The 23495-nt window shown below is 49.2% G+C and overlaps 1 protein-coding gene across 4 annotated transcripts in view; it reads right to left on the reverse strand.

Moving 5' to 3' along the window:
* INSR (insulin receptor) overlaps window positions 1-15332 on the reverse strand; it is a 129489-nt gene extending 114157 nt beyond the window's left edge. For 3 of the 4 annotated variants that reach the window (XM_034997377.1, XM_034997376.1, XM_034997374.1), the window contains exon 1: window positions 14976-15331. In XM_034997377.1, coding sequence (XP_034853268.1) covers window positions 14976-15075 — 100 coding nt within the window. In that variant the 5' untranslated portion in view covers window positions 15076-15331. Of the gene's footprint in view, window positions 1-14975 lie in introns of all 4 variants that reach the window. The other variant, XM_034997375.1, reaches the window with a different exon arrangement.
* Between the last annotated feature and the right edge of the window lie 8163 nt (window positions 15333-23495).

Below are 23495 nucleotides of genomic sequence, written 5' to 3' on the forward strand. Positions count from 1 at the left end.
CTCTCTCAAATAAATAAATAAAATCTTAAAAAAAAAAAAAAAAAAACCCAGGGCACCTGAATGGCTCAGTCATTAAACATCTGCCTTCAGCTCAGGTCATGATCCCAGAGTCCTGGGATCGAGCCCCTCGTCGGGCTCCCTGCTCAGCGGGAAGCCTGCTTCTCCTGCTCCCACTCCCCCTGCTTGTGTTCCCTCTCTTGTTGTCTCTCTCTCTGCCAAAAAAAAAAAAAAAAATCATTTTTAGGGCGCCTGGGTGGCTCAGTCATCAAGCGTCTGCCTTCAGCTCAGGTCATGATCCCAGGGTCCTGGGATCGAGTCCCACATTGGGCACCCTGCTCGGCAGGAAGCCTGCTTCTCCCTCTCCCACTCCCCCTGCTTGTGTTCCTGCTCTCGCTCTCTCTCTCTCTGTCAAATAAATCAATAAAATCTTTTTTAAAAAAATGACAGGGGCGCCTGGGTGGCTCAGTCGTCAAGCGCCTGCCTTCGGCTCGGGTCATGAGCCCAGGGTCCTGGGATCGAGCCCCTCGTCGGGCTCCCTGCTCAGTGGGGAGCCTGCTTCTCCCTCTCCCCGCTCCCCCTGTTTGTGTTCCCTCTCTTGCTGTCTCTCTGTCAAATAAATAAATAAAATCTTTTAAAAAAAAAAAAAGGTTATATTTGGGGAACCTGGGTGAGTCAGTCGGTTAGGCATCCGACTCTTGATTTCGGCTAGGGTCATGACTCAGGCTCATAAGATTAAGTCCCACGTCAGGCTCATGCTGGGCATGGAGGCTGCTTAAGATTCTCTCTCTCCCATGGTGCGCCTGGGTGGTTCAGTTAGTTGAGCGTCTGTCTTCAGCTCAGGTCATGATCCCAGGGTGCTGGGACTGAGTCCCACGTCAGGCTCCCTCTTCGCTGGGGAGCCTGCTTCTCCCTCTCCCTCTACCTGCTGCTCCCCCTGCTTGTGTGTGCTTGCTTGCTCGCTTGTTCGCTCGCTCTCTCTCTCAAATAAATAAAATCTTTAAAAAATAAAATAAACTCATCTGATTTTGAACTTGACCAAAAAAAAAGATTCTCTCTCACTCTCCCTCTGCCTCTCCCTCACCCTCTAAAAAAAGAAAAAAGTTGTATTCACATTATACTATAGTCTATGAAGTGTGCAATAGCATTATGACTAAAAAAAAATGTACGCCCCTTAATTAAAAAACAATTCACTGCTAAAAAATGCTAATGATCATCTGAGCTTTTGGTGAGTCATAATCACCAATCACCGATCACCAAACCAATATAATGAAAAAGTCTGAAATATTGTGAGAATTAGCAAAAATGACATGGACACACGAAGTGAGCAAATGCTTTGGAAAAATGGGGCAGACAGACTTGCTCGACGCAGGCTTGCCACAAACCTTCAACTTGTAAAAAGCGCAGTATCTGCAAAGCATGATCAAGTGGAGTGCAATAAAGCGACGTATGCGTGTATACAAATGTCCCCTGGAGCATTATTCATAATAGTCAAGAAGTGGAGACAGCCCAATGTCCATCAGCCAACGAATGGATAAACAAGATGGGGCATATCCATACAATGAAATACGATTCAGCCATAAGAAGGAATGAAGCTCTGATATGAGCAACAACGTGGACGTAGCCTGAAAACCTGATGCTCGGTGAAAGAAGCCGGTCACAAAAGACCACATGTGCTATGAATCCATTTACACGGAATGTCCAGAAGAGGCAAACCTACAGAGACAGAAAGTAGATTAGTGGTTCCCAGGGGCCGGAGAGGAAGGAATGAGGAGGGACAGCTAACGAGGATGGGGTTTCTCTCTGCAGCACCAAAAATGTTCGAAAATGGACTGTAGTGATGGTTGCACAAGTCGGTGAATGAAGTAAGAGCCACTGAATTGTAAACTTTAAATAGGTGAATTGTAGGGCGCCTGGGTGGCTCAGTTGGTTAAGCGACTGCCTTCGGCCCAGGTCATGATCCTGGAGTCCCTGGACCGAGTCCCGCATCGGGCTCCCTGCTCGGCAGGGAGTCTGCTTCTCCCTCTGACCCTCCTCCCTCTCATTCGCTCTGTCTCAAATAAATAAATAAAATCTTTAAAAATAAATAAATAAATAAATAGGTGAATTGTATGGTATTGAATCATAGCTCAATAAAGTTGTTATAAAAAATTAAACGACTATAATAGTAGGGAACAATAAAGAACTGCTTTTTTTAAAGTCTCCAATGAATCTCACTCAACTCATTAAAGCTGTGTGTGTCCCTATCTATTAAACAATAGAGCAATTTACTGTCGGGACAGAAAATACCCCGAGGATGTTAGAAATGGTGCCAGAAATAAATATAGGGCCTTCTGCTGGCTTTTAATACCTCTGGGTGGGAACCGAAGAATGAATGCTTCAGGTACTTAATAAGTGGTACCTGGCTAGCCAGCCCTCTATACACGGGGAGAGCTGGGAGACAAGGACAATGAGGAGCAGGGGCATTGGGGGATCCAGCGACTGCTAATACAGTAGTCCCCTGTTATCCGTAGGTTCGGTTACCCATGGTCAACTGCAGTCAGAAAATATTAAATGGAAAATTCCTGAAATAAACAATTCATAAGTTTTGAATTGCCCACGATTCTGAGGAGCTTGATGAAATCTCACGCCATCCTGTTTCGCCCGGTATGTGAATCATCCCTTTGTCCAGCCCATCCAAGCTGTGTATGCTACACACCCGTTAGTCACATAACATGGGTATGTGAGTATAGAAAATAAACAGAGCATCTGTGGGGCTCAGGACTCTCATGGTTTCACGCATCCACTGGGGCTCTTGGAACACATCCCCGGCGGATAAGGGGGGGCTACTGTGTTTTCTGAGCACTTACTATATAAAGTACCTGGCCCACTCTCTGGCTCACTGAATTCTAAAAATAATCCCCGGAGGAGGTGCATTTTCATGCCCATTTGTGTGACAAGCAAATCGAGACTCACCCAGGCTTGAGTTTTAAGTGGTGGCACAAAGTTTGCAACCTTGCAATTACACGCAAAGTCTATGCTGTAACTATGTTACAGTTTTACCATCTTTGTTCCTTCAAAAACATGCCTAATGAAGAAGCGGGTACATGTGACAAATACCAGGAAACAGTGAAACAGTTTTCCTGCTGTGACAACCCAGAGAAATCTTGTTAAAGATCATTTCCTTTGTTCACTCCTTCAGCAAATATTTGAGGAGGCCCTGCTCCGTGCCCAACATTGTTCCAAGGATGGAAGTGCCACAGGGATTAGGACAGATCCAGATTCCTGGATCTCTCAGACTAGTTAGTCGCTATCAACTACCTAAATCAACTTAAGGGCGCCTGGGTGGCTCAGTTGGTTAAGCGACTGCCTTCGGCTCAGGTCATGATCCTGGAGTCCCGGGATCGAGTCCCGCATCGGGCTCCCTGCTCAGCGGGGAGTCTGCTTCTCCCTCTCCTGCTCTCTGTATCTCATTCTCTCTCTCTCAAATAAATAAATAAAATCTTTAAAAAATAAATAAATAAATAAATAAATAAATAAAATAAAAATAAATCAACTTAAAATATAACCAAGAGGATGCCGGGGCGCCTGGGTGGCTCAGTCGTTGGGCGTCTGCCTTCGGCTCAGGTCATGATCCCGGAGTCCTGGGATCGAGCCCCGTGTCGGGCTCCCTGCTTGGCGGGAGGCCTGCTTCTCCCTCTCTCACTCCCCCTGCTTGTGTTCCCTTTCTCACTGTGTCTCTCTCTATCAAATAAATAAAATCTTAAAAAAAAAAAAAAAAAAAGAGGATGCCTTCGAGGAGAGCTTCAGCGGCCAGAAGAGATCACAGAAATGAGCTATTGACTTGGTTTGGGACAATGAAGGAAGGCTTCCTGAAGGAGGTGGCCCTAGGACCAACACCTACACAAATGGTGCATTAAGAATTATTTAGTTCTGGGGCGCCTGGGTGGCTCAGTCCTTAAGCGACTGCCTTCGGCTCAGGTCCTGATCCCAGGGTCCTGGGATCGAGCCCTGCATTGGGCTCCCTGCTCAGCGGGAAGCCTGCTTCTCCCTCTCCCACTCCCCTTGCTTGTGTTCCCGCTCTCACTGTGTCTCTCTCTGTCAAATAAATAAATAAAATCTTAAAAAAAAAAAAAAAAGAATTATTTAGTTCTGCCTACTTTACTGGAAGGTCAAGGGCAATGGCAAGCTACAGCTCATCACCGTGGGTGGCCAGGTTGTGTAGGGTCTAGAGCACTACCATCCAACAGAAATATAATATGAGCCACATATGGCATTTTAAATTTTCTCTAAAAAGGTAAAAAGAAACAGATGAAATGAGGGTCACCTGGGTAGCTCAGTCGGTTAAGGGTCTGCCTTCAGCTCAGGTCATGATCCCCGGGTCCTGGGATCGAGCCCTGCAACCGCCTCCCTGCTCAGCGAGGAGCCTGCCTCTCCCTCTGCCGCTCCCCCTGCTCGTGCTCTCAGTCTCTTTCTCAAATAAATAAATAAAATCTTTATAAAAAAAAACAGATGAAATTAAATATATTTTAATTAATGCAATGTATTCAAAAATTTCACTTCAACATGTAAGCTAAACTTAAAAAATTATTAATGAGATACTCTACAGGATTTTTTTTTCACAGTAAGCTTTCAAAATGCCATGCAGCAGGTCTCAATTCAGATGCTAACTCTGCAGCGCATTTCCCCCGGCTTGTCCCAAACGTACCAAAGGGTTTTCCGACAACAGAATCCAACATTGACTTTTTAAATATTTAAATGAACTAAAGTAAAATAAAAGTAAAGATTCAGTCAGCCTGGCCACAGCTTCGAGAGCCCCATGTGGACAATGGCCACCATGTTGAACAGCCCACACACAGAACATCTCCCTCAGAGCAACACGTTCTTTTGGACGGTGCTGGACTAGAACTTCCTGCCCAGCCGGAGGGATCTGAGGATTTTCCAGGCAAGAGGACTTAACACGGGAGCCATCTTGGAAAGTGTCCCTTCTCCCTGATTGTCTCTCCACCGTGAAAGCAGGCAAGAAGTGTGGAGGGGCCGGGAAGAGGGTATCCAGAAGGTTCTGAGAGTGCTTTCCAATGCTGAGAGTTTTAGACATTCTGCGTTCGATCATGAATATACTCCACATTCTTCAAATGCTCCCTGGTGACCTAGTCTGGGGCCACGTGTTCTCTGCATTCCTACCAGTCTTAACACCCCGAAATTCAGGAGTCCGGTGCCAACGAGCCTTGGGTTTAGGTGTCCGGCCACCACGCATGCCAGTTCCGGGCCGTGCTAGAAACCCAGCAGATCTGGCTTTCTACCGCACCTGCCAGTTATGGTCATCCTGAGCCACCTCCTCCATCTCTGCCTCTGTTTCCTCGCTGTGAACAATGGCAGCAGCGTGATAAAGAAGCTATGAAGAACCGATGAGAACTGGAATGTGGCCATGCAGCCATGTCAGTGCCCTGCGCTGAGCTCACGGAACCAATTCCTAGATGTATTATCACCTTCGGAAAGGAGAACGGGGCACACTGTGGTATCAGACATCCTGAAGATTCTCCACCTGCCTGAAAGACTAGCTCTTAAAACTGGCTTCCTCCGAGAAGGAGAAATGGGGGAGCCAGGGCACGTGGCAGGGAGAATCAAGACCCCAGGATTCTAATGTGGGTTCCAGGACCAGCAAGTCAGCCACATGGGAATCACTCCTTTATTCATTCATCCAACGTTTGCTGAGCATCCCGGTGCACCAGGCATCATGCCAGGCATGGGGACTATCAAGATGGGTAAGGTGGAAGGCTTCCAGCTCATAGAGACACCGAGCTAACTGTGACAAACTGCCGTCAGAGTGCGCTAAAGCAATGCGCCCCACAGACCAGAGGCCTGATGGCCCCAGGTGCAAATCTCAGCTTTGCCGACTGGCAGCTGTGTGACCTCAGGTGAGTAATTTAACCTCTCTGGGCTTCCATTTTCCTGGCCCCTCGGCGGGGGCGGGGGGGGAGCAGGTGCACACAGGCAGAGGAGGCTGGAGTTAACAGGGAACCGAATAAATATCCTAGAGAAGCCAGCTCAGACAAGATCTAAGGGACCTCAAGAGGCCTGGGGGACCTATCTCGACCACGTGGGGTTGAAGGGGGAGTGATGAAACCACCAAGACTCAGGGGCAATTTTATAAACACAAATGCCTCTGGGCCCAGAGATTCTTGTTCTGGAAGTCTGCTGCAGATAGGTTCACACATGCAACTCAGGGAGGTTTACGGGTGGACCAGAGGTGGGGGGGACTAAAGCATTGTAGTATTTTCCTGCAAATTCCTGGTAAAAATCCCAGTGAGAGAAGAAGCAGCCCAGAGAGGAGACCTGAGGAAGGTAGTTCTTTTTTTTTTTTTTAAGATTTTATTTATTTATTTGACAGAGACGGGGCGGGGGGGGCAGGAGGGAGAGAGAGAGCACAAGCAGGGGGAGCGGCAGGCAGAGGGAGAGGAAGAAGCAGGCTCCTCGTGGAACACAGAGCCCAACATGGGGCTCGATCCCAGGACCCTGAGATCATGACCTGAGCCAAAGGCAGACACTTAACTGACTGAGCCACCCAGGCGCCCCAGGAAGGTGGTTCTTGAGCCCAGCTGGAAGGAGGAGTAGACGGGAGGGCCCCTCTGCCTCCACAGTGGCCAGCCACAGGGGTCAGGGGCCCCGAGGTAGGTGCTTGGGGGCTCGGATGCTCAGGAACAGAGGATGCAGGTAACAACAGTGGCCCATCATCATACATGCAGGATGGAGAAGAAAATTGTGTAAGCAGAGGACCAGAAGGGAAAGAGAGCCCTGATGGGACATTTGCCATCCAGACCATCATCCTTCTAGAAACTTCTCACAGTCTTGGAGGATGCACCAAGGAGATCTCCTGAACAAACCAAGAGCCAGCGAGGGGCTGTGGGAGATGTGGAAGTTGAAGAAAGCCCCAGGAAAGATAGAACTGAAATCCCTGCCGGTTCTCCCTCCCCGGGAGAAGGCAGATGCCTGACCTGTAATGTCCACAAGGCAGGGACATCAAAAGGCCGGGGTGAGACCTGCGAATTCCTCAGACCGGGGAAGATAAGCTCTCAAAAACAGGCTTTCCGAGGGAGACCACAGAAAGCCCCATCAGCCATGAGCACGTGAGTCGGGCTCCACTGGAAATTGCTGGACACAGAGGGGTGGCAAATGCCCTGAGGGGTGGGGGTGCGCAAGGCTGGGACACAGACAAAACACTGCGCACGTGTTGCCCAGACAGATTTTCTAGAAAAGGAACGTGACGGAAGCTCAGAGAGGACCGTGTCCTCCTCAAGGCCACACAGCAAAGATGAGAGAGCCGGGACCTGAGCCCCGTATACTAGTTTGCTCGGGCTGCCATAACACAGACCCGCTGGCCAGGGGGCTTACCCACCACACATTAATTTCTCACGGTCCTGGCATCCAGGAGTCCAAGCACAAGGTGTCAGCAGAGCTGGTTTCTTCTGAGGCTTATAAACAACCAGCTTCTCCCTATGTCCTCACGAAGTAGACCCTCTGTGCATGCACAAGTCTGTGTCCTGATCTCCTCTTCTTATGAGGACACCAGGCACATTGGATTAGCACCCACTGTGAGGCCCTCGTCCTAAAACTTGATCACCTCTTTCAAGACCCGATCTCCAAATATACTCACACTCTGCGGTCCTGGGTGGGTAGGGCCTCAACCCATGAATTTGGGGGAGAGGGACATAATCCAGCCCATCACACACAGGTGCCCTTACCCATCACAGAGGGTTCCCCACAGTGTGCTCTGTGCAAGGCCAGCATCGGAATCACGGCCGGGGAGAATGCAGATTCCCAGGCCCGGCTCTAGACCAAACAAATCAGTATGTCCAGGAGCCAGAACCAAGAATCTGCATTCTACACAAGGTTCCCCAAGGGATGTGGTGGGGACTCAAGTAGGACGGACATACCATCTACCCATCCTGGCCCAGCTCTCCAGCCGGGGACACCCCCCACCTGTCTGTCCCCTTTCTTCTGTCCCACCCGCTCCACTGAGCACTTCGCCCCAGGATCAATACCATCAGACGCCTTCTCTGGGGGCTGTTGATTGTTGTTGACTGTTGCTAGAGAGAACATGGTGGGCCGCACCCCCAGCCCCAGCAATTTCAAAGAAAGCTGGACCCACACCCATTTTATCTGCCAGTGTCCCTCTCGGCTAGGTTTCAGAGCCGATTCCGACCCCAGTTCTCATCTTAGTCAGCTAGGGCTGCCATAAGAAAATACCACCGATTGGGCAACGTAAGCCACAGAAATTTATTTCTCACAGTTCTGGAGGCTGGGAGTCTGAGATCAAGGTAGCCAGCTCGGTCCCTTTGTGGGGAGGGCTCTCTTCCTAGTCTGCAGACTCTGCCTTTTCCCTGTCCTCACGTGGTCTTTCCTTGGTGCGCCCAGGCAGGAAGAAAGGGATCTCTCTCCTCCTGTCCTTAGAAGGCCACCAACCCTATCAAATTAGGGCTCTACTCTTCTAACCTCATTTAACCTTAATTACCTCCCCCAAAAGCTCTATCTCCCACATGGCTCCCATGTATGAACTGGCAGGGGTGGGGGCTACGGGATGTTGCTTTTTGCTCCGGACAAACATATCAAGCCCTTCTCCAGCCTACACTGAGAGCAGGATCTCACGTGCCAGGGGAAGGGGTTTGGCTGGCAGCTGTGGCCCAAGTAGGAAGAAGAAAAATCCCTGTGGCAGCAGAGGAGAGAAAGTATTGAATAGGGCACACTGGCTGAGAAGAAAGGGGGCCCATCGTAGGAGTGGGTACAAGGAGAGAGATGAGGCCACAGGGACACTAGGGAATTACCATCAATGGGACGTGGGACCCAGGGAGATGGAGGAGGGGAGGGAGAAGTGAGGGGCAGTCACTAATGAACGTGGAGAGGACCAAAGGTCCATGCCATCCCGACACCACCTTCTACAAGCCTGAAGGCTCCAGAACATCTAGGCTAATTCCTGCACTCATAGCTTTGCAATCCTATGGGCATCATACATCAAACCACAGGATCATAAGAAGCTTCCATGCCCCTTGGGGATTCTACCTCCTCACTTTTCTAGATGGGGACAGATAGTGCCACAGAATACACAGGAAAGAAAACCAAAAGAAGTCTTACAAGACCAAAAGGCACTTTGTTTAAAAAATAATAATAATAATGAAGTAGCAGGTGGCTTTGATACAATGCAACCACATGTAGTTAGGAAGGAACATCTCAGAACTCCTCCCCTTTCTGATCTTCTGCAAGGAAACAGGATACATCTTTGGAAACAGATTGGCAACAAGAAATCATAGAAGGCCTGCAGGAAAACAGGGGTAGCTGTGCTCTCTCTATCCCTCTGTGTCCAAGCACTACCTTTTTGCACACGATTAGCAAACACAGTTTTCGGAAAGTACCTATGTTTTCCACATTCCCACAAAGGCACAGGAAAGAAGCGAGAATCTCCCACTAACGGGCCGCTGTTCCCGAACACACAACAGAAGCTACCATACAGACCCGATGTGACACCACACCCTTCTGGAATTGGAAGAAAAACCCAGATGGGAACTCAAATTTTAATCCTCATGAGTCTGCCTTGAACTCCAACTGGAAGGCCTATCCAGTCTGCATTTGGTATCCAGTCTGCATCTGGCAACACGGCACAGCAAATCTTGCAGTGCTGGAGACACGATCTCTTTCTAAAACCCCCAAAGCCACTGGAGCACCCCCCTGACACCAGGATCAACAGAACACAGGAGACCCCTCCTTGAAACAAGGGCCAGCGGTCTGGTGCCATCTCATGAACTTTCCAAGACGTAACCAAGGATTTCTGCACAGATAAAAATAGGACCAGAGGGGCAGATGTGTTCCACAAGATTCTACACAGGCCCTGGTAACCCCAAATCACAAACTTTAAAGCACAGTGACAGGACACCACCTCCAGCCCATTCTCATTAGTTTGACCGTCTCTGGAGTCCCCTTGGAACACGGGCTTAGCAAACACTGCGCCGTTGTCCCTGGGGAAATACAAGGTTAGGTTCCTGCAAGCCTCTGGCCACAACGTTTTTGTCAATTGATTAATCCATAACCTTGTTTTATGTGCGTTTCTGTTTAAATACACCTTATTTGATAGACAGTGTTGATTCATTAACTTTGGATCACAGCCAACAGCACCAGACATTTGAGCTCGGGCCTGAGCAAAGCTTATCCCCCGACGTATTCTCTCTGTGAGGCACATCACAACTCTCCTGCATTTATTCTTCGCACTTACACGAACAGCCCGTCAACACGATGGGCGAGACCTTTTCAAACAGCAAAATCACCAGCGAAAAGCACGAAAATGTGGGAAACGCGGCACTACGTACATCGTCAAAGGAGACACTTGTTTTCATCTTTGAGGCTTGCGTGAATCCACCGTCCCAGAGATAAAACACACAACTCCACCACGCCTGACCTCATCTGGGAACCAGCCGGTTCAGAGACCCAGGTGACCTGATGCTCTACGCAGGTCCAGAAGAACCACCCAAGTGCACTGAGTACTGACTTTAGAGTTACAAATTAATTTTAGCCATGAGGCAAATTCACAAGTAGGAAATCTGTGAGCAAATCTTATGAGGGCTTAAATTTAAAATGTCAAACGTTAAGAATATTAATTCAATTGGGGCGCCTGGGTGGCTCAGTCAGTTAAGCGACTGACTTCGGCTCAGGTCGTGATCTCAGGGTCCTGAGATTGAGCCCCACCTTGGGCTCTATGCTCAGTGAGGAGCCTGCTTCTTCTCCCTCTCCCTCTGCCCTTCCCACCGCTCATGCTCACTCTCTCTCTCAAATAAATAAAATCTTTTTAAAAAAGAATATTAATTCAATTATAAGATATGTTTTAAAGTCTACAGAGAAAACAATGAAGAACAGATCAGTGTTGCTAGGGTTGGGGATGGAGAGAGCATAACCATAAAGGGATGCCTGGAGGGAACTGGGGTGATGGTACTGTTCCACATCCCAGTTGTGGGGACAGTCACAGAACTCTATGCATGGGTTAAAATTCACATAACTCTGCGCACGCACCCACATACAATTAAGACACAAACTGATAGCACAGTCACCTCCCAGAATAGAAATGGGATGATTTTAGTGATAAGAGTGTTGCAAGGGGACTTCTGTTTTTTCCTCTCCAGGGTTTTGCAAATTTTTTGCAATGAGCGTGCATTACTTGTCATTTTAATTAAAAAACCATAAATAGGGTTTAAGGTAAGCCAATGTACGTATTCTTTTTTTTAGAAGATTTATTTATTTATTTGTTTGTTTGTTTGTTTGTTTTATTTTATTTTTATTTATAAAACCCACGCGGGCAGGCAGGAGCCGGCCTATGGGCTATAGTTTGCTGGCCCCTGTTCTAGATGAAGGAGTTTGACTATGTAAATTCAAAACTGGGCTGAGAGTGGATGGCAGTAGGGATTGGCCCTCGAAGGAGAGAGAGCTAACATCCGAGCCCAGGAAGGGAGCAGAGAAGGTGGAGAGGAGCCAGGTGCCGGTGAAAACTCTGCAAGAGACTGTGCGTTCCTGCCCGCCCCCCAGGGAGGGGGGAGTAGAGAGTAGCAGACCCAGAGAGGTCAGCTGGGGTGAGGGGACAGGAGACGCACTCAGGAGGTGAGGGATTACCTTCACAAGAGCCATCGGCAAAGCAAAGCGATGGAGACACAAGCCAGATGCTGTGGGCAGTGCAGTGGGTGAGAGGGGAGAAGGAGGGTGGTTAGGGCCCACCAGGGAGGCTGGGCAGGGGAAGGCTGGAGATGGGTGGTGGGCAATGGGGTTCAGGGAGTACTGAATGTTTGTAGGCTGGAAAGGGAAAGGCTCCGGGGCAGATGGAGATCCGAGTACAGAGAAGAGAGCAGGGAGACCCAGGTGGGGAAGTGCCCTGGACGAAGGAAAGGTTATCTCCCTCAGTGCAGTTGTTTTCAACTAGGGACAGCTAGCAATGTCCAGAGACACTTTGGATTGTCATGACTTGGAGAGAGGCAGTGCTACAGGATGTTGTTGGGGGGAGAGACCAGGGATGCAGCTCAACTTCTCACAATACACAGGACAGCCCCCCCAACAACCAAGACCTATCTAACCCCAAATATTAAGAGCGCTGAAGTTGAGAGGTTCTACTCCAAGCAGGTTAAGAATGGCAGTCAATGACGGAGTGGGGTGCAGTGGGGACCCCCGGGAACTCACCCCCATGACCTCTATGAGTGAGTGGGGCAGGGATGATGGGCAGGGCTCCAGGAGAGAAGCAAAGGTTAAGAATAACCTCAGGCAGGGGCGCCTGGGTGGCTCAGTCGTTGAGCGTCTGCCTTCAGCTCAGGTCATGATCCCAGCGTCCTGGGATCGAGCCCCACATCGGACTCCCTGCTCAGCGGGAAGCCTGCTTCTCCCTCTCCCACTCCCCCTGCTTGTGTTCCCTCTCTCGCTGTGTCTCTCTCTGTCAAATAAATAAATAAAATCTTTAAAAAAAAAAAAAAGAAGAAGAACCTCAGGCAGGTTACTGAGCAGGCAGAAGTCCTGCTCTGGGGGTCCCAAAGCACACAAGAGAACCCACAAGAGAAACATCTGGGGCCACCCTTGAGAAATGAGGGGCACCTGAGAAACAAGGGGGCTCTGGAAGCAAGCCTCTCATGCCTCAATTGGCCGACTGCTGGACTCCCCCAAAGCCCTGTGGGTTTTTATTTTAATTAATCTCACATTGCCTTCATTCTTTGACTTTGCAATGCCCCCGAGTAATCTCAGGCCCCAGCCAGCCAGTCGGAGGAGAAATGGAGGGGGGAGCCACTGCCCAGTTGAGCGGGGCAGCAGGGATTCCACGGGAGAGTGGGCATCTCCAAGGAAGTCCTGCATTTCAGAAAAAAATCACACCGCCATCCCCTCCCAACCCCCAGCCAAAATGCCCTACCGGTTGACATTAGAGATTAATGATCTGTAAAGTTTCTCGAAGTTTCCAAACCTCCGAGGGGCATCACATCTCATTCAGTTGATAGGATTTTGTTAACCATTACCACGGGCCAGGGGTAGGGAAGCTCAAGCCCAAGAGAGCAACCTTCTATTAAGAAACCAGGGCTCTGCAGCTTAGTCAAATCGCCTCACCTGCGAAAAGGGAAAATAAACCCTACGTCATAGGGCCGGAGTGAGGATTAACTGAGAACTATATATTCAAAGCATATGGAACAGCACCCGCCAAGAGTTTGCTCTTATTAGTACGTGTTAGTTAGGCATTATCTGAAGAATAAAAGAGTCACGGCTTGGAGTACTGGTGAGAACGCGAAGAACATGAACTGACTCAAGAACAAATATTTTAACCTGACTCAAGAACAAATATTTTAACCAAACACCTTCTATGCGCCAGGCACTGTTCTACGCTCTGGAAACGTAGCTGTGAACGAAAGAAGCATAAGCCTCTGCTCTTGTGGGAACTGTAAATACGTAAAGAAATGGTAAACCCATCTACTGGCCCCTGGAAGCCCAGGCACAAATCCACAATTAATTACCAAAGCTACAAGGAACAGAAGAGCAGGGAACCCCCCACACACACACACTTTTGCACACGCACATACATACACTCCTAATGAGAACCCAAGCCAACCTTTGTTGTGCCCACTGCACACCGAGCACTCGGGCCTTGGACCCACTGTGTAACAGAGAGGAACTCAGCAAACCTGGGGTGTCAACTTCAGAGCCCCTGTGGTCTTTCTCATGGACCTCATTCACCGTCACGGAGCTCAGGAGCTGCGGCTCCTTCCCTCCCCGACCCCTTCCTCACCATGACTGATTTCCTTTTATGGAGAATTCTGAAAAAGCAACCCAACAGATATTTTTAAAGCAGGGCCTCAGACACCAGTGGGAAACTCCAGCCATGTTCTCGTAACGGGTTCTTCATTTCTTGCCCCCAACCAGAAAGGCCTGCTACCAAGCCCAAAGAGGATGCTGGAGTTGGGGTTTGCCTCCATCTGCTGCCAGCACAGGGAGTCCCAGGAGGGAAGTCCATGGGGCTAGGGGGTATGAGAGGCTCACCTGAGGTTGGAGACCTCCCTGAGCTGACAGGTAAAGAGCCCTTCATGAAGGGCAGAGCTGGAGGTGGGGCTGCGGGGGTTATGGGGGGACATGGGACATCCAGCAGCAGCAGTCCAGAGCCCCACAAGGGCACCACACAGAAAGGTTCGAGTTCTTACTCCCTCTGGCACTGACTTTTGAGCAAGTCGAATTGTCTCCTACCAGAGCCTCAGTTTACTCCTCTATGAAATGGGCAAACAGTATCAACTGGGCGGGGGGAGCATGGTGAAGGTGCAAAGAGATAAGCTCATGGCTTTTGGTGACACTATAATGATCATGATAAAGACACCCCTGCTTCTGCTACAACAAAGGCCCTGTTGCCAAGGCGCTAGAGTTTGCCTCTGGACATCTGGAAACAGAACCCAAAAGTGTAAACATGGATCTGAAGTCCGCGTAGCCACGGGCCTAGATCCAGGAAGAGGGGCTAGGATTCTACCATTCTCCCCCTGGAGCACCTATCAACAGGGACCCCAAGGGACCCTCAGTCCAGTCACCCTCGACTCTCGCTCCAAAACCCGTGCGCCCCGGGCATTTAACTGTCCAAGGCCGCCTGGACCCAGGGACCCCACTTCACAGAGGACCTGGAGAAGACGCGTGTCGCGTCCCCGGAGCGAGCTGGGCTCGGAGAGGGCTAGGCACGGGTCCGAGGCGCGCTCGGGAGACGCAGCCGCGGCGGGGCGGGCACTGGGGCAAGGTTCCTCCCGCCCGGGGCCCGCACACGGGGCGCGGAACCGCGAGCCCAGGCGGGCAAAGGCCAAGGTCAGCGGCTTCCCGCCCCGCGCGGGGCCGAAGCTACCGTCCCGGCCACCCGCACCCCTACACGCACCGAGGAGGGCTGTGGGTCCACGGCGGTGGGCTCCATTTGGGCAGGGGGTCCCCCTCCCCACCGCGCGGCTCCCCGCCCACTCCCGGACCCCCAGACTCACCCTCTCCGGGGTACAGGTGGCCCGTGGCACCCAGCAGCAGCGCGGCCACCGCCACCAGCAGCGGCGCGGTCGCCGCCCCCCGCCCAGCCGCGGTGCCCATGGCTGCTGGAGCGCGGGGTCCCGGCGGATCAGAGCGCGCGGCGCCGGCCCGCGGGGGTCATGCTCGGAGGCGGCCGCCCGAGCGGCGCTGGGGGACGCGCGCGCTTCTCTCCACGCCGGCGGCCCGCGGGCCGCAGCCCCCGCCCGGGAGGGCCCTCCAGACAGCCCCAGGAAGGGGCGCGGGGCCTCGGGCGCCACAAATCAATCCGGCGGCGCCGCGGCGGAGGCGGCCCCGACCCCGGCCCGCGGTCTCCCGGCCCGCAGCCCCTCGCTGCGCCCCGGCCGCCCGGCTCTCGGCCCCGAGCGCCCTGGGCCACGATCTGCGGACGCTGAGACAGACGGACGCGCGGACAGACAGGCGCGCGGACTGGCGGGCGGGCACCTGGGCAGGCGAGTGGCGGGCGGGCGGCGGGAGCGAGGGCTGCTCGGCCCGTAAACAACGCGGCCCGTCAGCTGGGCCCCGTGCGGGTCGCGGCAAAAGGCGGCGCGGATCGGGACTCGGAAGGGACTCGGCGCCCAGGAGAGGCCCCGGGAGGGGTGGAGGGAGGAGCGCGAGAGGGAGGCGCCGCCCCGCCCCGCCCGTCAGCCTCCCCACCCCGGGCCCCGAGCGGGAGGCCCCCGGCGCGCCCTGGCCGAGGGGGCGCCCCCGACACCCCACGACTCGCGTCTCAGAGGCTGGGGGCGCCCCGCATGCCCGAGCCATCGAGACGGATCCCTTCCTTAACGTTTTTGCTATTTCGTTCCCTTGGACTCTGGCAGGCTCATTTTGACTTTCTTAAAAATATTTCAGTAAAATCCTGTTTCTCTTGGTCACTGGGTGTTTTGGTGCTCCCTTAAATGTTGCGCTCGCGTCACCCTCGTCCCAGTCCTGCCAGCGCGTCTCGTAGTAGACGCGCGGGCGCCCCCGCCCAGCGCCGGGGCCCTGGGGACAGCCACGTGCACGCGCGCCCAGTGCACTCCGTGTGCCCCGTGGCAGGGCTACGGGAGCGAGGGTGCCTTAGGCGCGGCCTGTGGTTCAAGTCGGAGAAAAGACTCCCGGGAGAATGTGCAGAACCTCGCAGAAGAGCAAACCAGGCCCCAGAGAGCCCGGTTGCCGCACAGGTAGACACACCCGACTTCCAATACACAGACCCAGAGTCCGTGTGTGTCTGAGTGTCTAGCAAATGGCATTCACGAATAGGGCGCGGTAGCGGCCGACCCACCTTGGGCGGTGGTGGGGGGTGGGGGGGGAAGGAGCCTTAAGTCTAGAAAGCCAGGACCGAGTGGAATCTGGCTCCCCCTCCCCTCACTTCCTGTGTGGCCTTGGACGTGGGACTTTACTCTCTCTCTCTCTCTGGCTCTCTGGGTTGGCCTCAGCTCTGTAATGGATGTAACAATACCTGCAGGTCAGATCTGACGAGGTGCAAGAGCAATAAAGCATGAGAAAGCACCCAGCACAATTCTAGGCAGAGGGTGCTCATTCTTCGTCTGGTCCATTAAACAAATATTAGTTTGCCAGGAGCTGAGCCCACGGTTTCTCTAACCCACCAAACCTACTCCCGCCTCCGCTGTTTCCTGGGCCTGTCCCTCCAGTGGCTGGCTCCACCTCTGTGCTCCACTTTGCAAATCCACCCCCCCAATCCCTTTGTTCCCTTACCTGTTATTTACATCACTCCAGTATCTCCTGAAATTTTTTGGGTTTCCTGTGTGTCTTCTCCCTTCTCCATGAAGCAGAAAGTGTGTCCATCTTCTTCACTATTTTACACCCAGTGCCTGATCTATCTGTTGCTTAATAAATATTTGTTGAATGGAAGAGTCAACATGCAATAAGTAATGAGGATTTACAATGAGCAGAATAAACACACTTTGTTTCCTTGTAAACCTCACAGTCTGGCAGGGCAGAGGGCCATTCATTAAATAATCCTGGGGGCACAAAGAGGGGTGGGGGTAGGGGGGATAGGGAAGGAAGACAGTTTGGGCTGAAATCTGAAGGTGAGGAGGAGTCAGCAAAGGAAAGCATGGAAGTGTTCTAGGTAGGGAGACAAGCATGAGCAGGGGCCCAGAGGAAGTCCGGCAGGTGTTCTCCCAATGGACCTAGGCACAGAGAGAGGAGAAGGGAAGGTGGACTCAAAGTCAGGGCTAGAAGGAGAAGAGCCTTGGATATACCATGTTAAGCCCCCTCCCAAACCGTCTTTATCCTAAAAGCAGTGGGGAGTCACTAGAGGGTTTACACAAAAGGGCTGACATAATCTGATTTTCTTTCCAATAATCTCTCACCGTGTGCCATGGGGCAAGCATGGACCCAGGGAGAACAAAGAGAAGGTGGCTGCAGTCCCAGAATATCAAGAATTGTAGGTTCGATAAATGTCCCCCTTCTTCCTTATGCAAACCTGTCCAGAGCTGTGGGTTTCCCTCGGATCCACGGGAGCCCCAAAAGCCACCACAGTTCCAAGTAGGAAGTGTGTGCTGAAAAACACATGGAAGGAAACACGCTGTCCTCTGGAAATCCTTCAGGACACAGGACTTGTGTGTTGGATATAAGTTGAAAGAATCATTTTGGTTGTGACTTGGAAATAAAGACCCACCACTTCCTGAAACTGCTCCCTGTTTCTTTCGCAAAAACCCCCCAGCACCACCACCCCAAAAAAACAAGTTTCTAAAAATTGGAAGTCAACCTCTGCCTTTTAAAAATCATTGGGACAGGGGCGCCTGGGTGGCTCAGTCGTTAAGCATCTGCCTTCAGCTCGGGTCGTGATCCTGGGGTCCTGGGGTCCTGGGATAGAGCCCCGCATCGGGCTCCCTGCTCGGCGGGAAGCCTGCTTCTCACTCTCCCACTCCCCCTGCTTTTGTTCCCTCTCCGCTGTCTCTCACTGTCCAATAAATAAAATGTTTAAAAATAAATAAACAAACAAATAAATAAATAAATAAATAAAAATCATTGGGACAGAAGCAGAAAAACCACACTTTGGCAATCTCCAAATAATTGATTAGGGCAATAACTATCTGGGAATGCCAAAACTAATGGTTGGAGTTTTGAGAAGTAAAGGAGTATTTCTATGGTCTCCAAGTATCTCTCTGCAAGATACTTGTCAATGATAAAGGAAAGGAAAAACAGTAGCTTCATAGAGGAGAAAGCTGGCAGACTTAATCACCTTAATTAAGTGATCAAAGTTGCTTCTGGATTTTCTGTTGTCATGTAAGACATTACCGGGACAATTGGGGAAGACTAAAAAAGGTCCATCAATTATATAATAGTACTGGATCAATATTAATTTGATCGTTGTATGGAGGCGATGTGAGAGAATGTCTTTGGTTTTACGAAATACATACTGAGGGGTACCTGGGTGGCTCAGTCGGTTAAGCGTCTGCCTTTGGCTCGGGTCATGATCCCAGGGTCCTGGGATCGAGCCCCATATCGGGCTCCCTGCTTAGCAGGGAGGCTGCTTCTCCCTCTCCTGCTCCCCCTTCTTGTGCTCGAGCTCTTTCTCTCTAATAAATAAATTAAAAATCTTTTTTTTATTTTTTTTTAAAGATTTTATTTATTTATTCGACAGAGAAAGACACAGCGAGAGAGGGAACACAAGCAGGGGGAGTGGGAGAGGGAGAAGCAGACTCCCCGCCGAGCAGGGAGCCCGATGCGGGACTCGGTCCAGGGACTCCAGGATCATGACCTGAGCCGAAGGCAGTCGCTTAACCAACTGAGTCACCCAGGCACCCATAAATTAAAAATCTTAAAAAGAAAAAGAAAAAGGAAATACATACTGAATGAAGTATGTAGGGATAAAGGGGTAGACTGCAACCGACTTTCAAATCACTTCAGAAAAAAAACAGAAAAGAGAGAACAAAGCAGAAGTGATAAAGTGTGACAAAATTTGTAAATCTGGTGAAGAGTGTGGACATAGAGATTTGCTGTACTAGTCAAACAGCTTTGCATGGAGTCTAGCGTCATATCAAAATCAAAAGTTTTAAATTTTGAAAAACTATTTGGGGTGGGGCGCCTGGCTGGCTTAGTCGGTAGAGCCTGTGACTCTTGATCTCAGGGTTGAGAGTTCAAGCCCCACGTTGGGTGTGGAACCTACTTAAAAAAAAAAAAAAACCTATTTGGGGCTTTTTATTTCACTTTGTTTTTGTTAGACTGGCTTTGGTTTGACATTTAAACACATTGTATTCAGAACGCATGATCTAAAGAGAAAGCAAGCTTGGTTCATAGTTCATGAATATAGGCAATAAACACTTTTGTTGCCCATCACAGAGGTCTTGGGGAGACCTCACCATCAACCTGCTGGGGGCCTTCTCTTAGCAGGTCCCTCTGGTGCAATCATCCTCAATCTAGCTGTTTTCCATTTCACTGAAGCAGGAAACCAAATGTAAATCCAGACTCCTACGCTGTCATGGAAACCTGCTTTAATACATTACACTTAGGAGTAAGGAGGCAAAAAAAAAAAAAGTACAGACTGAGTTCACTTGTGAATAACAGTGCAAAAACCCCGCATGGAGAATTTACTAAAAGAACCAGGCAAATTAAAACACACACACAGCACCAAAACCAATAGCAGGATAAGTGGAACCAGGAGTGCAAAGATGGTTCAATGCTAGGAAGTCTAGCCATCAAGATCATTGTTTTAATAGATCCAAGGAGGGAAGGCTCCTGAGCCCCTATCACAAAACTACAAATGTATTTGATGAACTCGCAGCCATTCAAAAATGAAACCGTAAGACGCTACAATGTGGAAATACTGTTTCATAATTTCAAAGTAGGGAATATTTCGTTAAGCAAGGCACAAGTCCCAAATCTAAAATCCAAAAATAACAAATTTGGCAATGTAAAAACAGATTATATGAATTGCAAAAAAAATTCATACATAAAGTCAAAAATCAGATTTTTAAAAGTGAGAAAAAAAATTTTAAGTGAGAAAAGATTAAATGACAGATAAAGGTCATGCATTCTACTATACTACAAAATATACAAAACATAGTACTTTTTTTTCAGTGAGATAAAACCCCAAACTCTTGTTTGCCAAAATTTAAATGGCAAAGGACATGAATAGGCAGCTCACAGAAACAGACTGCTGAAAAGAAAAAAAGAAAAAGAATACAAAGGGATTTATACATATAAGAGGATGTTCAGCTTTTTTCATGGTTAGAGATATGCCCACATCATTTTCACTGAATTTGCCAACAATCAGAAAAACGGGCAACACAATATGAACATCTGTGAGAAAGCAGACACTCTCGTAATCACTGGTATAAATCAGGTCAATCAATGGGAGGTGATTTGGCAATGACTTTCAACAAGTAAATTGCACTGACCCTTTCCACCTCTCATCTCATTTCTAGGAATTTATATGCTGCCCAGGTATACTCCCATGATTTGAGAGAGAGAGAGAGAGAGAGAGCGCAGGGGTGAGGTGCAGAGGGAGAGGGAGAGAGAGTCTTTTAAGCAGACTCTGCGCCGAGTGGGCAGCCTGGGGGTGGGGTGGGGGGGACTCCATCCCACCACCCTAAGATCACAACCCAAGCCGAAACCAAGAGTCAGACGCTCAACTGACTGCGCCACCCAGGTGCCCCCAAGATGATTGTTTTCTTCTACCAATGTCACACCCTGCCTTTATAACCTCAAAACTAAAAAAAAAAACCATGAAAACCCATGAAAAGATTGGTAGTTACCATAACTTGTTGATGCAAACCCTATGTGAATGGTTTAAGAGATGAAAAAGAAAGAGAACGGGCGCATGGGTGGCTCAGTTGGTTAAGCGACTGCCTTCGGCTCAGGTCATGATCCTGGAGTCCCGGGATCAAGTCCCGCATCGGGCTCCCTGCTCGGCAGGGAGTCTACTTCTCCCTCTGACCTTCCTCCCTTCATGCTCTCTGTCTCTCATTCTCTCTCTCTCAAATAAATAAAATCTTTAAAAGAAAAAGAAAGAACAAGAAAAATTTTAAATATTTGAATTGATTAGTATTTTGAGGAGAATGTATAGGTCTCTCTGTTTCTTGCGGGAAAGAGTTATTTAGGTTGATTCTAGGTTTTGTTACAGTCAATATCCTTGTGAATATATATATATATATATTTATATATCCTCTCTCAAATAAATAAATAAATCTTAAAAAAAGAAGAAAAGAAAAGAAAACAATCACCTTGAACTTATGAAAATAGAGAGTACAACCGTAGTTACCAGGGGTTGGGGACAGGGGAATTAGGGCACGCCGTTTAAGGATACAAATTAAAACTAGTAGATAAAAGGCTCTGGAGTTCTAATGCACAACAGAGTGGTTATAGTCAACAATGCTGTATTATAAACTGCAAAGCTCCTAGGAGACTAAATCTTAACTGTTCTTAACAAAAATAAATATGTGACATGATAAAGACGTTAGCTAATGCTATTGTGTTAATATTGCAATATATAAATGCATCAAACCAACACACTGCACAACTTAAATTTACACATTATATGTCAATTGTGTCTCGATTTTTAAAAATCTAAAAAGGAAGGGGCGCCTGGGTGGCTCAGTCGTTAAGTGTCTGCCTTCAGCTCAGGTCATGATCCCAGCGTCCTGCGATCCAGCCCTGCATCGGGCTCCCTGCTCCCCAGGAAGCCTGCTTCTCCCTCTCCCACTCCCCCTGCTTGTGTTCCCTCTCTCGCTGTGTCTCTCTCTGTCAGATAAATGAATAAAATCTTTAAAAAATAAAATTAAATAACATAAAAATCTAAAAAGGAAAAAAAAAGAGAGAACAGACATGCTCACACAGCTTGATGTCTATCAATCAGTCTTGCTCCCCTCGGGGGCACATTCTCCACTTGCATGGAGCTCTGTGATTCTTACCTCCATTTCTGACCCGTATTCAAATACACTCAGTTACTGTTTTGATTCCTTTTTTTTTTTTTATGGTGGTAAAGTGCATATAACATAGAATTTACCATTTTAACCATTTTAATATGTATAATTCAGGGATATTTAGTAGATTCATAATATTGTGCAACCATCACACTAGCTCCAAATTTTTTTTTTTCAGTGCCCCAAATGGAAACCCCGTACCCATTAAGCAACCACTTCTCGTTTCCCCTCCCCTCAGCCCCTGGCAACCACTAATCTACTTTCTGTCTCTCTGGATTTGCCTATTCTAGACCTTCCATATAAATGGGATCATGTAACACGTGACCTTTTGTGACTGGCTCCTTTCACTCCTTAGGATAATGCTTTCAAGTTGCCTCCATATTGAAGCATGGATTAGCCCTTCATTCCTTTTTATGGCTGAATGATATTCCATCATCCGTTGCATTTTGAATCGTCAGACCCACCCCCACGCCCCCATCTTGAACCTACCCTTGAACCCACACTTCCTGAAGTCTGCTGAGGTACAGCCCCCCGGTTGGATTTCTGAGTAAGGGGCTCCTCCCGGCTTCTGAGGCTCCTGACAGCACAGCTGTTGTCAAGATTTTGGCTTCGTTTCGTTCCAGAGAATTCTGATAGCCACTGGGCTGAACACATAAAATGCTTGGAAGATGGGAAAGCTTCTATGGGAAACTATTTGTACTTGAGTAAGACCAAGAAAAAATATTAAGGGAGCGCTGCCAACTCGTTTGCAAGTATGGGCACCGAGGTGTTTGCTTCTGCTGCCTACTTGCCTCTTTCCAGTGCGGTTTTCAAGAAAGAGAAAAGGCGTGATGGACCGCACGTGGAATATGTATTTCTCAAAAGCATTTCTTTCCATGCTGCAATGTACAGGACTGTTTCCTACTGGCTGAGAGTGAGTTACCTGACCCTGGGTAGAAACATGGTACATGAAAAGTTATAATTCAAAGAAAACTTTCTTTCTTTTTTTTTTTTTTAACGTTTTTATTTATTTGACACAGAGAGAGAGAGAGAGAAAGGGAACATGAGCAGGGGGAGTGGGAGAGGGAGAAGCAGGCTTCCCGCCGAGCAGGGAGCCCAATGCGGCACGACTGAGCCACCCAGGCACCCCTCAAAGGAAACTTTCTAACATAAATAAATAACGGGAAAATAGCCAGCGGGACACCATGACCTTTTTAACAAAAGGATGAGTTAATCTACATGTACTAAGATGAGGAAATCTGCAAGATATATACTATTTTTATACAAAAAGTTAAATGAAGAATAACGTAAGGGAGGGTGGGCGGATGGGTTAGCCTGGTGATGGGTATTAAAGAGGGCACGTTCTGGGCGCCTGGGTGGCTCAGTCTTTAAGCGTCTGCCTTCGGCTCAGGTCATGATCCCAGGGTCCTGGGATCGAGCCCCGCATCGGGCTCCCTGCTCGGCGGGAAGCCTGCTTCTCCCTCTCCCACTCCCCCTGCTTGTGTTCCCTCTCTCGCTGTGTCTCTCTCTGTCAGATAAATGAATAAAATCTTTAAAAAATAATAAAATAAAATAAAGAGGGCACATTCTGCATGGAGCACTGGGTGTTATACGCAAACATGGAACACT

The sequence above is a fragment of the Mirounga leonina genome, unplaced genomic scaffold (genome assembly GCF_011800145.1).
Source record: "Mirounga leonina isolate KUSES-001 unplaced genomic scaffold, KU_Mleo_1.0 Mir_94, whole genome shotgun sequence".
In the NCBI taxonomy this organism is placed as follows: Eukaryota; Metazoa; Chordata; class Mammalia; order Carnivora; family Phocidae; genus Mirounga; species Mirounga leonina.